Below are 15,259 nucleotides of genomic sequence, written 5' to 3'. Positions count from 1 at the left end.
TTCCTTATGATACAGCAAGAACCCCACTTCAACCAATAATAGAAAGGGTGACTCTGAAAGACTAGAGAACTAGAGAGACACACTGGGTAACAATGCACATGGGATCTCTACTCAGACATATTCAGTTTCTCATATATTTAAAACTCCTATTTCAGATTTAATATGTAATGAGAAAGAATGAATTTATTTAATTACAGGCTCTAACCATACTTTTAAAACACTATTTTGAGATTGGGGACATTACATGTATATAGGTGCTCCTTTAAGACTTGAACCTTAACATTTTAATTAACTTGATTTTTAGTAATTGATGCTAAATTCCTTATCTTACATTTATAAGATTACTTATGTGATTAGGGTAGTAGCATTTTTAAAATGACAATCCATGAAACACTGAGTAGATCTCTTCCCACTTCTCTTCACTTTAGCGGACAATGAAGCAATTTTAAAGAACCTCTGTAGCTAGAATTAAGGGCTTCCAAAGTATGTCCCATCTCATAAATAAAAACTCAAACTCACTCCTTCAAATATTAAACTGTAATTCAAATATTATAATAATACTTTTTTAATAGAAAAACTGTAAACAAAAAAAAAAAGAATGAGCTTGTTCAGTTTTCTGGAAGGAAATCACATAGGGTCTTCTAGTACTGATAAACCACAACTAAATCATGCCTCTGTATCTCTGATTCATAATTATTGTTTTCCAAAGGCAATTTTCAAAGCAAGGAGAAACAATGGCTAACAAATCTAACAGCATCATTGTAATGATTGAGGTCTAGATATAGCCATGTTTATCTAACTGGGTTTTATAAATCCATTTTCCTGTCATATTTCCTAGCTCTTACAGCCAAGGCTTTTAATATTGTCTTCACGGACAGGCTTCAAGCAAATCTGTGAACCCTTTGAAAATGTACATTAACTCTGTTGTATGTCTCTTCCCCCACCCCTTGCAAACTCTTGGGAGACTGAGGTTCTGGTGACTCTGACTTGCTGAAGATAAGCTATGTATTTTGAAATTTTAAACAGTGTTAATGGAGGATGCCCACCCAGTCTTCACCTTAGGAAGACATGGACTAAATGTCCCATTGTTAGACATTTAGGGTAAATGAACAGAAAAATATTTTCAGAGTTCTCCTTAGGTTTAAGATGAATTACACAGGATGGGACTGTAGGGTAAATGAAGTGAAAATTAAAATTTGTAATACTCTTGATACATATTTCTTAACTGCCAGGCAGAAAATTTGAGTTTACATCTTTTCCAAAACTGTGTGAGAAGGCTCATTATCTCACACTTACACGTCTATATAATTTTAAACATTATATGTACATGGTTTTGACTTGCATTTCTTACTTTCACGTATCTTCACATTCCATTGGTCAAATACACTGATCCTGTCAGAATAGAGAGATAAAACAGTCAATACCTTCTTAGACTATTATTACATATGTTATGCCATATATACAACAATTCATTAACTGTTAAGCTTTCTGTAAGCCATGAGTCTACTCTGTCCTGGACAGTTGTTCCCATATTTCATTTAATCCTCAAAATAATTCAGTATTATTATTCTCAGTTTCTAAATGAGACGACCTGGACTTCGAGATGTTGGGGAGAGTAGCCCAAGTGACAGCTACGAGTTGAAGAGTTGGGATTTGGGCCAGGATCTCAAACTCCTGTTAACTAACCAGAGTTAAGCGGAAGCGGGAGGGAAAACACCACGTGCAAAAACGGGAATAAAAACCTAACCCCACACAAACCAAAAAACAAAACCACAAAACCCAGAATTCCTTCAGGCTTACAGTTTCCTTCTTTAAAATAAATACGACTTAATATAATTAAAAGCCGTAAGTCTGTATTATCCAGTTCCTCCCGCTCTCACCGTTGCAAATGTCCAGGACAACTCACAGAGCGAGCACTGGAGGACTGCTCAGCTGAGAGCTGAGGCAGAAAGTGCACTTTTTCCTCTTTGCAAAAGGAAATTGTCTAACTGGGAGGGATATATAGTTATTTCTAAATTTTCCAGGGCGGGGGCGGCTAATTTTCACTTTAAGTCTTGGGAGACCAAGACATCATAGCACCCGAGCTTCCCGGTTTAGGGCGATGGAAGAAAGACGCATGCGTGGAGCAAGATTCTGGGCCACACCTCCTTCAAAGATGCTTTGCGCAGGCGCGGAGCAAGTTAAAGGAGGGTAGAACGTCAGCTGACTTCATCGTCGCGCCGTGCCTCCCCCTGACTCCGCGGCGACCCTGCAGCGGGGTCGTCCCTTCTGCGCCAGCTCCTGGACTGCGTACCTCGTGACCCAGTCCTCGGGCTTGTTCGCGCTGGAGCAGCTGGGGACTGCACAGCAATACGCGAACAGGTGAGCGACCCTGGGCGTGCAGCCCCAGGCCCCTTTCCGGAGCCAGGCCAGTTGAGGCACTGTGGGGAAAGCCGAGGGGCTGGAGGGGAGGCTTCGGGGGAGCCGGACCTGCCAAGCGGCGGGTTAGGAGCTCGGGGCTGTGTTGATGGAGGTGTTGTGCCACCTCCTCCTACCCAGAGCCAGCCTCCTCTCAAGGGGCTTCGGCTTCGGCTTTGGCTTCGGCTCCAGCTCCGGCTCAAGCCTGACTCCCCAGGTTGATTCCAGGCCGCCATACCTTGTGCGGCCCGGTGTCCTCTCTCTCTTTTTTTTTTTTTTTTTTTTGCTGTTCTCGAGTTTTCCTGCACCATTGCCTGGATCTTATTTTTAACCTTTGCAGAGTAGGCTGTATGCTGGGTTTTGTTTTGTTTGTGTAGCTGACGGAAGTGCCTGGCTTCCTTCTTTATCACAGAAAACCACGACCCTTTTAAATTGGATGGAGTGCTGTGCTTATTTTTTCCCACTTCATGCTGAGTCTGAGATCCATGTTGTTTTTAGTAAGTTAAAGACTCCGATAAAAGATTAAAAACGATCAAACAAAAACACTGAGCACGGGGAAGAGAAGGGGGGGCTAGAACCTCTCTGAACGCCAACCAGCCTCCAGGAATAAAAGTGATTAAATTCATCAGGGCTCTGAGGAAAATCTGGTAGGAAGGACAGGAATATCCAGCGCCTAGTAAGGTCTGGCGCTTGTCCTTAGCCTTGAAACAAACACCTGTCATAGGCAGAATCAAGGCAAGTGTTTGACAGCCACTGGTTTTGCCTTGCGTGTTTTTTCTCCCTAAGGCATTCCAGTGTGGGGACAGTGATGTTTTCATTGTGGAACAACTTGTGCCTGGCAAGTACTGGTTTGGCTGAGCTTCAGCGTCATTGAAACAAATCAAGACAAAATAATGCGTTTGTAGAAGTCATAAATTATTTATATTTTTGAACTCAACACGGATAATGTGTACATAGTTTTTAAATAGTGAAAATAAGCATCTTTACTCATCATTCTCTAATTTCAAGTTTGTCTACTGGTTGAATAGTTTTTTTGCACCCCGCTGCTTACACATGGATGCCAGTCCACTTTTAAAAAGCAAACTTTTGTACATGGAATTATTTTGAGTGTCAGTTTTCCTTTGTCAAATCAGTGAAAAAAATTTAAAGAATTATAATTTCTCTCTTTCTATAAATGTCTATAATCTAGTTTTAGGAACTAATAAAAGGCATATAATCAAATTTAGAAAAGAAATTTTTAAATTTTGCTTTATCACTTTATTAATTTTCCCTCAATATCAGCAGGTGAGATCATATTGATAGGGGAGTCAAGAGTTGGAAAATTTTAGTTTAAGGTACTTAATTAATAAGCCTAGTAGGTAATGCATATGTTAAAGCTGTTGTTTCAGGAACTGCAGGTAAGGCCCACCACTCCCAGGAGAGAGAGCCCACCTTCTAGGGCACAGCTAAAGATTACTTACTGCCTGGGGAACAAGTGGAGTCATCTGGACCATTGTGTTCCAGGGAGAGATAGACCACCACCCACCCCGGAACAGCTAGCTAACTGCCCAGGGCAAGAATACTGCAGGGTTTTTTTTTATTTTTTTTAATTTAATTTTCCCTGAATTTCTAAACCCTTCACTCCTCACTGCACTTTGTTTTCTGTTATAAAAAGGCTAGTTTGGAAGGGAAATGTAAGGGGCCCCCTCTTCTCAGATCGCCAGCCATCTGAACTAAGTGCCCATAAAGATTTAATCCCTGTCTCAGCTTATTGGGTTTGGTGTGTGACAGGCAGCACGAATGCCTTTTTTTTCTGGTTTCAGTATCACTTCAGTTCTTTTCATTCTTAAAATTGTATGACCTTCCTGCAATGTTATTGCATTATCTACCTGCAGAGGCTATTTTTATCTAGGTAGTAATACTAATTACATACAGATTTAGAGACAGGTTTTAAGTTTGGATTTAATATTCCCTGTTATTTTTGGTACTGTCTTCATAAAAGTTTGAAGTTACTGTTCTATATATTTCTGTTTTGTATGTGTAGGTTATATTCAGTATTTTGGAATGTTAATTTCATTTTTTTAACTCTGCCAACTGCTGAATGAGAGAAAAAACTGTAGGATATGGTTTTTGAGTATTTTTTTGTTGCAAGTGTGTAAATGTTTAAAGCAAGACATTCAAGGTCAAGAGAGATTGTAAATTTTACTTATCACAAAGGAGCATTATTTAAAAATAATGAAAAAAATACTACTTTGAATTTACTTGGCAATACATATAATATCCAGCTGTTATCTACCCAAACCAACTTTCACCTTCAGTGCCAAGTATTTTAAAGGTAGAATGTGGTTTTGTTTTATTCTAAGAAATGTGAAACCTGCATGTTATTTTTTAGAGAGCCTAAAGGAAATATAGGCTTATCAAATCATAAGCCTATATGAGTTGTTGGAAAGCCCATTCTCACCACAAATCTGGTGTGATAGCATTTCACAATAATTTGTTTGAAAAACACTTTTGGACTCCAGGAAATGTATCCCTTGTTTCAGATATTACTTTAATTGAATATAATTCTGATCCCCAGAGTAATTTTTTTAAGTTTTTAAAATTTATTTATTAGAGAGAGGGATAAGGAGGGAGAAAGAGGAAAACATCAACATGCGATTGCTTCTCATGCATCCCCGATTGGGACCTGGCCCACAACCCAGACATGTGCCCTGACTTGGAATCAAACCCACGCCCCTTTGGTTCACTGGCTGACACTCAATCCATAGAGCCACACCAGCCAGGGCCTAGTCCCCAAAGTAGTTTGAATGTTTGAATGAATATTCCTTGTAGTTTCTTTTAATGAATTACCCATATTTTGCCATGTATAATGTGCTCCTGTGTATAATGCACACCCATGGTTTTTGCTCAGACTTTCAGGGGAAAAAATCTTTCGTTTTAATTCTTTAATTTATTTTTTATTTGTTTATATTTAGGTACTTGTTTTCTGTATTATAAAGGGTATTATTTTGCATACAGATGTCATTATTGCTTGCTAGAGTTACACTTTTAACGCATAAGCATAAATAAAAATTAAAAACATTTACATAGACATGGAATTAGTACTACTCACGTATAATACACATTCTTGTTTTTCCCTCAAAAATTTGGGTAAAAATGTACATATTATACATGGCAGAATATAGTAGATTGGTATAAATATCCCATAATGTTCTTGAGTATACATTTTTTTCCTAAATTTTACTCTAAGATTATTCTTTTTCTTTAGACATGGGAAAGTCTTTTTCTCATTTGCCTTTGCATCCAACTAAAGAAGATGCTTATGGTGGAGTTGCATCCACAGAAAACATGAGGAATGGACTGGTTAATAGCGAAGTCCATAATGAAGATGGAAGAAGTGGAGATGTCTCTCAGTTTCCGTATGTGGAGTTTACAGGAAGAGACAGTGTCACTTGCCCCACTTGTCAAGGAACAGGAAGGATTCCTAGGGGTATGTGCATTGTTCTCCCTTTAAAGAATGATTCCAAGCATAGAGGAGCTACATGAAGAGGGATGGTATATAATAATGAGTCAAATGGGGGAATAATCCCCATATGCTGTTTGTAGGCTACTTTAGGAGCAGTGGTAACAGTAGAAATGGTAGAAGTACCTTTGTGCTCTTCTCATTTCCTGCTTGGTCAAAGTTGATCATGTGAACTGGAGAGGCCCTGGTGGAAGGACAGAGTGGCACTATAAAGTCTAGAAGAGTCTCTGATAATGCCTTGGGCTGGGGAATCCTGGGGCATTACATTTGAGGTCAGTTACCTGGGAAGGAAATAGCAAAGGCCCTGAAAAGAGCAGCTAGAGTAGGAAGAGGAAATCTGTGTCTGTGGTACCCTGGAAGATGACTGTAGAACATATACCAAGAAGGAGGAAGGAGTGATCAACTATTTTAGGTGCTACTGAGAGATGAATTAATATGAGGACTGAAAACAGACCCTAGGATTTGGTGATGTAGGACTACTGGAGACCTTTGCAGAGCCGGTTTGGTACCGTGCATAAGTATGGATATCATGTAAAGTCTGGGATCAAGAGAGTGTAAGAGAAACAAAGTTACATAGTGGGAAGATAGTTTTTTAGGGGGGTTAGGGATACTGTGTAGAAAACAGAAGTGGTATAGCTAGAAGGGTCTTTGAAGTCAAGAGGGATTTTTTACGATGAAGTGAATGTATTTATATGCTAATGAGAATGATCCACAGAGAAAACACTGGTAATCAGGAGACGGGAGAATTATTAGATCTAGTGTACAAGTGGATAGGGCTACTCTTCGTGACAGAAGAGAAGGTAGAGTGTGTGGGCACAGAAGTAGAAAGGTGGGTGGCTGGGTATGGAGGTAGGAGTGTGTGGAAGTTCTATTTGCCACATCTGGGAAAGAAGGAATTGTAGGTTTCAGAAGAGGGTTGAAGTTATGAAATCGTGGTCTTGGAATGTCAGGTTGTGAGTATGAACTAAGGAAATACAGTATGATTATTGGCATATTAAGGGCCACTTGAAATTAGTGATCTAAAATGAGACCAGTGAGCATAGTTATGTGTTTTTGTCTGTCCACATGTAACTGTGTGGATATATGCATAGTAGTTAAAGGGTTGGTTTTAACGAATTGTAGTTTAGCCAAATGAATATTACCAAGCAAGATGCAATATTTATATACACACAGAGAGACATATATACATAATATATATTTTTTATTTGGGTGTGTTGCGGATAGTGTAAATGAGGGGAGCATTGCAGAGGGGTCTAGGAGGAATGATGGAAGTGTTATGAAAAGTTTTAAAAAAGAATTTGACCATGGTGCTTTAATAGTTAATACAGATAGATTGGAAAGTTGGCATTTAAAGATTGTTTTATCTATTACAGTTTGTGGATTTAGCTCAACCCAAGAAATAAATGATGGATTTTGAAGTGACTGAATGTAGAGAGGGGTTTGGCCTCCGAGAGTCCCGTAAGCCTCATACAGGGGCTCTTGGAGCCTGAGACTGAGTGTGTGTCAGTTGTGGTTTTCAAGGGGGTGGCGAAGAAATCTCTGTAGTTACAGGGGTGTTAGGATACAGAGAGAGTGATATGTTTCTTCTGCTCTCCTCCAGATAACCAAGTCAGTCTTAAAGGGGCACTGTTGACTTGAAGAAAGGTTCGGTGAAAAGTTTTTCATTTCAGCAAAGAATTACTCTTTCTCATTCTGTATACTATTCCAATCAGCTAGATCTCTAGGTATAAAAACACAGCTACCGGCCCTGGAATGCAACTTCTACTGGATAATATTGGAAGATTTTGAGAGCAGTTACATGGTATTTTGGTCATTCCAAACCAGACTTCATTGCAGAGCTACTGTATTTCTAATTAATCGTGTTAATAAATTTTTAAACTTCTTTCACTTTTAGGGCAAGAAAACCAGTTGGTGGCATTGATTCCATATAGTGATCAGAGATTAAGGCCAAGAAGAACGTAAGTGATTCTCAGAAAGTGACAAGGTTTTATGTTCTCTTGTATTTCTTTCTTTTCAAAGTATGTATAATAATTACTCTAGTTAACACTATAAAAGAAAAAATGCCATCAGATTATTAAGTTATGCTCTCATATGCTGTGTGTCATAAAAAAGAGAATCCCGGTTGGAGTAAGGTCATGAAAGCAGCATAGTATCTGAATCTTCTCAAATTCATTTAATGAAAACAGACTAACCTAGAATAGGAGTAGAAAACACAGAGAAAACATGTTTATTTTAAAACCAGGTGTTAAAGTGTTCCCCAAGCCATAAAAACAGCTCTTCAAACCATGGTGATAGCAAGGACCTAACATGCAGAGCAGCTGTGTGGAAGTTGTGACGAGAAGCAGATGGAGAGTTCCTGAGAGTCCTAAGACCCCTGATACCAAAACAAATACCGCGCCTCAAAAGAATAGGATCCCAGAGGACTTTCAGCAGATACCTCAAAGAATAACCTGTTACACCGGGAAGACTCCTCATGCTTGAGCTTGGAGAGGGTGCACAGAAGGCCGCAGAGGTCCACTGAAGGGCCACGAGAATATCAGCAGGAGCTGGACCAGAGACCTGAGGGAAACTCAGTAAAAAGCTTAAAAAAAGGACAGGCACCTCCTAAGGAAGAACCTTAGTGGGAAAGAAAAGGTTCAGAAACTAGAGAAATCTCAGAAGTATCGAAGTGGGTATACATAGTAGCCATCTTTTAAAATATTTTTTATAACAACAGGATGGCTATAAACTTGGGGTGAAATTGATGAGGCAAGTAGATGTGTCATTTTTAAAAGCTTCAGAAGTGGTTCTGAGGAGCAATCACTTCACGGAATCATGGTGGCAAAATTGACATGTGAAAATTCCTCTGTAGTGAATTCGGGAGGGAGTCTTGAAATCAGTATATTTCGAAAACTCCCCATCTTGATATTTAACATGCAGTCCGGTTTGGGAATCACTGTACTAATGTTCCGTCTATAAGTCTGAAATCCCAGTCTTCACTAAGGTTAAGTACATCTTTTAAGGAGAACATTTAACACTTAATAGACTCAAACCCAACCCTACTCAGTACTTATATAATTTAAAAAGTTGATAAAATATATCTTACAGTGCTAGCATAATGGGGGGGAAGTTCAAGTCGAAAATATTCTAAATGTTTTATTATGTAATTTGTGATGCACATATGTATATTTAAATTCTCCATTTTTCCCCCCCAGAAAACTGTACGTGATGGCTTCTGTGTTTGTCTGTCTGCTGATTTCTGGGTTGGCAGTGTTTTTCCTTTTCCCTCGCTCTATCGACGTGAAATACATTGGTGTAAAATCAGCATATGTCAGTTATGATACTGAAAAGCGTACAATATATTTAAATATTACAGTAAGTAAAAGTTTACATTAAAAATACTTCATTCCTTTATGATGATAAGCAGCACCTTTGTCCCTGTTGAGAGAATATGGAATGTGACATAGGTTGGTTGGCTTACTGTATGTCTGCTATTGGATATTGCCCTTCTCTGTTATTTCCAGTTCTGCTGACGTGGTGAATAATAAATATTGACAGTCGTGGATACAGAATCATTTAGCATTTGAAGATGCCTTTAGGAGGGTAAATGAATTAATTAATTGTTAGCAAAAAATATATTTACAGTCCTTTTACTTTTCAACATTTGATCCCAAATTTGAGACCGTTGTGAATTGGAATCACAGAAGTTGGGTCCACCTGTTACCTGAGTGTAGCCTAAGTGATGCCCCTACATTTCTTTCCAGTCAGACAGACTTGATTCCATTCCATTTCTTCTCCACAGTGACCTGGTGGAAATGTCTATTTGTGTGTAAGTTAAAATACCAATTTCTTTTAAACAAAGAAAGTTACTTAAGTTACAGTTTAACATTTTATATGGCCATCTTTGTATTTATTAGAATAAGTAACCGCTTACTATATTAACATTGAGTAAAAGATGAAACTTAAAAAAAATTTTTATTTCATTTTTGCTAAGGTCACGAGTACATTTTTCTGTATTCCTGTACCATTTCTGGGCCTTATTTTTTTTCATTGTGTGTTTATTGTAATATATTCTGTACATAGTATTCATGTATAAATAGCAAATAGTTGGTTAATTTAATGTTCTCTAACATTTTTGTTAAAACTTTTATTCTAGTAATGAAGCATTGCCCTAACTGAAGCCATTTTTTAGTTGGATGCATATTTGTTTTGCAAATTTTCAGAAAACTTGTACATTTTTGGCCTGCTTTCTTTTGCAGAACACATTGAATATAACGAACAATAACTATTACTCTGTGGAAGTTGAAAACATCACTGCACAAGTTCAGTTTTCAAAAACAGTTATTGGAAAGGCACGCTTAAACAACATAACAAATATTGGTCCCCTGGATATGAAACAGGTAAGCTTCAGTCATGAAATACTTTGGAGAAGTCAAATGAGCCTCAACTTTGTTTATCATACTCACTTGAAGTAGGTGAGGGTATTCTCAAAAGCTTGCCTTTGAAATGTATCTCATGAATGTGTACATGAGAAAGTCTTAGCATCAGACTCATAAGGGGAGATTTCTGAACTCTTTGAAGTTGTGAAATGTATCTGTAATAGTTGATTATACTTGATTGATCCCTATTCTGTATTTGTTTATTTTCATTTTTTGCCTTTCAGATTGATTACACAGTACCTACTATCATAGCAGAGGAAATGAGTTATATGTAGTAAGTTCTGAGTTTTAATAATTTTCTGTCATTAAATTATAAAGTCTGTCATTTATAATTATAAATTATGAAGTCTATAAAGAATTAAATATATATATTTAATATTCTATAATCTTAGCAATCACAAGACCACATGTTTTAGTATTCCTTTTGGGTTTTGTTCATCTCTGTTCTTCTCTCTTTTCAACATACCTTAACATTTATGTACAACATTTGTAAACAAAAAACTATTTTTAGTTTTTAGAATTTAGATCATATAAACCTTGTCACTTTTTGTTTACTGGATTAAAAGAACTGTATTCTCTTATATTCTATTACTTATTCTCTTATATTGTATTATTTATTGATGTTTTATTGTAGGAAGATTAATAGTGTATAATACTCTATTGAAGTTCTAAAGCTTTTAAATTGGTTCTAAATGATTATTAACCCCTATTAAGTAAAACAGTGATAAATTTTCATCATCTTTTGATATTGGCCTGATATAGAATTTGAGTAACAAACTAGTTAGTAAAATTTCAAAAGGTGAACAACAAGTAGAAGTAAATTGTGGCATGTTAACACAACTTTACAACTGCAATAACAGAAAAGCATGTTTGTCTTTAGAGTAAGAATTAATGAAAATATTACTCTTTATTTGAGATACAAAAAATGCTCAACCAAAATGCTTATTTACATCTTTATAGTATCAACTTTAGCGTAGGAAGAATTGTAAATAAACTTTCAAAATTATGATGTTATAAATCTCATTTACTCACATTCTTTCCTCTTTAACAGTGATTTCTGTACACTGAGTTACATCAAAGTGCATAACATAGTACTCATGATGCAGTGAGTATGAATTTTTGTCTAAATCTGAGATTTATAATGTTGGCTTGGAGCAGTGATTTTCAACCAGTGTGCCACAAGAATTTTTAAATTTTTAAAACATGTATTACCTGCCTACTTAGTCAGGGGCACTGACCTCTTTTATTTGTCTGTCTGTCTATTTATTTATTTATTTATTTATTTAATTTTATTTAGAAAGGGGGAGGGAGAAAGAGAGGGAGAGAAACATCTGTTGCCTCTTGCCTGCTGCCAACTTGGGATCTGGCCTGCAACCTAGGCATGTACCCTGACTGGGAATCGAACTGGCAACTTTCGGTCTGCATACTGGCATTCAGTCCACTCAGCCACACTAACAAGGGCAGCACCTGATTTTTTAAAGTCATTTTGGAACATAAAGAGTAGGTAATTACTATAATTACTTTTTTAAATCAATCAAAATTATACCTATTTTTGTTGGATTGGCCAAAAATACATTTTTTGGTGTGCTGCAGAATGTTAGTAATTACTTTATGTGTGTCATGAGATGAAAAAGGTTGAAAATCGCTGGCTTCTAGCATATACAACATTTTAAAAATGCCATCTCAGTTGGTTTTTAAGTATTACAAGTGTGCTGTGACGTCCAATAAATGTTACCGTACTTTACAAATGAGGAGACGGGAGTTCAAGAAGTAGTTCAGGATCATGTGGCTGCTGAATCGTGAACTGGGACCTTGTAAGAACTCAGGAGGAAGGCACGTGTTTGGGACAGCGAGGAGTGAACTCAACGTGCAGTTCCTTGCTGCCTGTGGTAAATGATCATTAGCATTAGTGAGGAGAAGTGATGTTACTGGTTTGTAAATTGGGTGTTATCCTAAGCTGTTAAAAACAGTAAGTTGTAGGTTTAATATTTGGGCCATGAGCTGACATTTGATTAACCCTTTTTCTTGTGATGAGAGAACTATATAGTTTTTAATTGAGTAATGAGCTTACATGGGGGTGCGCAAAAGTAGGCTTACAGTTCACAGGGAAAGTAATTAAATAGTAAATACTGATACAAGAATAAACTGTTTCATGTACTCACAACTGTAACCCCCCCCCCCATTGCCTTACTTTTTAAAACAAAAATTACATTTGTTGTATATAATTACTTGGATAGGGCTGGCTCAACCTGCATTTCTGCCGTTGGTTGGGGAAATTACCTGAGAGACCCATGACCAGAATGCAAAGCTATCATTAATCAAATAGTCTGTGTCTGGAGAGAATTTTGATGGATAAGAATATTCTCATTTTAGAAAACTTTTTATATGTAACTATTCGGTATTTCTCTCCATTTTTTTTTTTTTTTTAATTTTTAGAGTCACTGTGACAACAACCTACTTCGGACATCCTGAACAGATATCCAAGGAGAGGTACCAGTACGTGGACTGCGGAAGGAACACAACCTACCAGCTGGGGCAGTCTGAATATCTGAACGTGCTCCAGCCACAGCAGTAAGAATCGAAAGAGATGCAGCTGGAGGAGAAATCCCTATTGATATTTTTTAAACACTGAGGTACTTACTCCCTGATTTATCTTAAATTGAACAGACCTAAAATAGAGCTAAAAGTCTGTGGACTTGCGAGTTCCCGCAGCTCTTCACTCTGTGTTCGTGACATTTGTAACAGGACCTCGAATCTAACTTGACCGATTGGTTTTCCTCTCTCTGCACCCCCACCCCCACTCCTCTAAGGGGGAAACGGAGACTTTCCCTACAGGACACTTAAATATTTAAAATTCACAGCTCCAGTCACTACTGAAAACATGTTTCGTGATGCACGTAATTTGAGGAAGTTTATTTCTGAAAGCTTTTATAGACTATTACTGGTAGCCTGTTCTTTATGAAAGACTTTTAAGGAATAACCTTTTTTTCCCTCTTATAAATTCCTATTGCTGCAAGGCAGTATTTCAACTATATGATATTTTACCTTTTAGCTAAACATTTTCAATTTTCCATTTGTTGAAATTCTACTCAGTTGCATTTTTTTGTCCTAAAGTCTCTAAATAATGTTTCACATGTCGTTCTATTTTATAGTTCTGTGAAATTTTTGTGTAGTCTTCAAACACAGTTAATGTACAATATTGTAGATAAACTGCATGGCTTTTATACAGCTTTAATAAATATCAAAGTGACACAGATTCAAAATAAAGTAAGTAGCTCATGAATATAAAACAGGAAATGGAATTCAGAAACCTATGGAATGTGAATGTTTCCATTTACATATTAGATCAGGCGTAAGGTAGATTTGGAATGAATTATTTTGGTGCTCCACTTCTTTTTAATGTTGCTTTTCATACTAGAAATTGTGAAGATACTTCACAACTATTTGGTACCCAACTTATCAATGTTACGAATGCTTTAAGGGTAGAAATTATTTCTTTGGTTGAAATTATCTAAGAAATCATATTATTAAATGATAGTGGCTATATGAAAATAAAACCTTTTGAAATAATGATTTCAAAAACTCAATTACTTTGCACATCATATAGATATCATGTACCTAGCAGTTACATTTTTGAAGTTTTTACTTTAGGCTTGAATTTTATTTATATATTTTTTCAAGTGTAAATTATTGACTTACTCACTGTGTTGTTTTATACTTTCAGTACCATTTACCAGTTGGGCTTTTTGCCTTTCACTTACTAAGGTCTAAGTACCTTTTAAAGGCATACCGCTGAGTGTAGGGGCTGAGTGTGATACCAAAAAAAGGGGGTGATTTCAGATTAGTTTCTTTCTGTTCCCCAGTAACAGAAATTAGGTTCCCCCTAACCTTCCCCTGATAAGTGCCTAACTTAGGTCCAAAACATATCTATTTATCAGTCTGACGCTCAACTTTAAAACATATATACTGTATTTAATTATTAGATTAATTATTAATAAATAATGATCAATTATTTAATAATTACCAATAATTGACAGTGATTTAGTAATTATTTATTATGAAGCCCTCCTCCTGCCTTTAGACACACTCTGGTCTCCCTTTTGTTTTCATATCATTTTCTCCCAAGTTTTCCTGAATGAACATTTAAATACATAGGTAGAATGCTTTGCCTTTTTTTTTAAACTACTCTGTCTTCCCTTAATTCATTCCTAATTCACTCATTCTTGTTGTTAACTAAATGTCACCCCTTTACATTTATTATGGACTTCATAGTCAAACCCACTCTTTCTTTTAATTTTTCCTTATTTTGGACCACTGCCATTCTTGAAACTGCACGCTTCTCTAGTGTATTGACTCTTTGTGTTTTGTCATTCTTGTTTCATTTCCCTTCACTATCTTTTGACCTCTTTTAACCAGTGTTATGTAGACCCTCTTTTGCCTCAGAATTTCTACTGCCATGTCTTCAACAATCATCTATATCAGAGCTTCCAAATCTGTTTCTACATACTTGGCTGATCCCTCATCTAGTTTCTCATTCAGCTAGTGACCTAGAGATAATAGTAGTTCAGTGAGTAAGTGTAAAACCAAAAAATGTTTTTATCATTTTTGGTTTTGTTCTCAATTTGTTCTCATGTCCTGTTTCCTTGAAAATAACATTTATTTCTTCAGAGTGATCCTTCAGATATGTCTTTTACAAAAATCAGTCCTGATTTATTTTCTTGCTTTATTATCTTTTAATCTTAGAAAATTATATAGGATAAATTAAATGAATTTTTCTGTTGATTTGTGATTCTAATACTCTTTCAGAATAAATTCATAGTATCTACTGAAGAAGCAGGAAAGTGAGGGAGCCTTTTCTTTCTGTGACTTGGTTTGAGTGGTTTTTTCCTTCATTCTCGAAATTAAAAACTTAAACCTATTTTCTGTGTTTTAAGTCAGAAAA

The 15,259-nt window shown here is 36.6% G+C and overlaps 1 protein-coding gene across 1 annotated transcript; it reads left to right on the top strand.

Moving 5' to 3' along the window:
• Positions 1 to 2,162: 2,162 nt before the first annotated feature.
• Positions 2,163 to 15,001, top strand: TMEM106B (transmembrane protein 106B). The gene is made up of 8 exons (XM_037046380.1): positions 2,163 to 2,361; positions 5,645 to 5,866; positions 7,794 to 7,857; positions 9,094 to 9,253; positions 10,138 to 10,278; positions 10,542 to 10,591; positions 11,369 to 11,422; positions 12,754 to 15,001. Exons 2-8 carry the CDS (start codon positions 5,647 to 5,649, stop codon positions 12,890 to 12,892), a joined length of 828 nt encoding a protein of 275 aa, XP_036902275.1. The 5' UTR covers positions 2,163 to 2,361; positions 5,645 to 5,646; the 3' UTR covers positions 12,893 to 15,001.
• The last annotated feature ends 258 nt before the right edge of the window (positions 15,002 to 15,259 follow it).

Source organism: Sturnira hondurensis, unplaced genomic scaffold, assembly GCF_014824575.4.
Source record: "Sturnira hondurensis isolate 20B ecotype Veracruz unplaced genomic scaffold, ASM1482457v3 Scaffold0005252, whole genome shotgun sequence".
Classification (NCBI taxonomy): Eukaryota; Metazoa; Chordata; class Mammalia; order Chiroptera; family Phyllostomidae; genus Sturnira; species Sturnira hondurensis.
The sequence above is the reverse complement of the archived record's forward strand: the minus strand, read 5'-3'. Positions and strand labels throughout refer to the sequence as shown.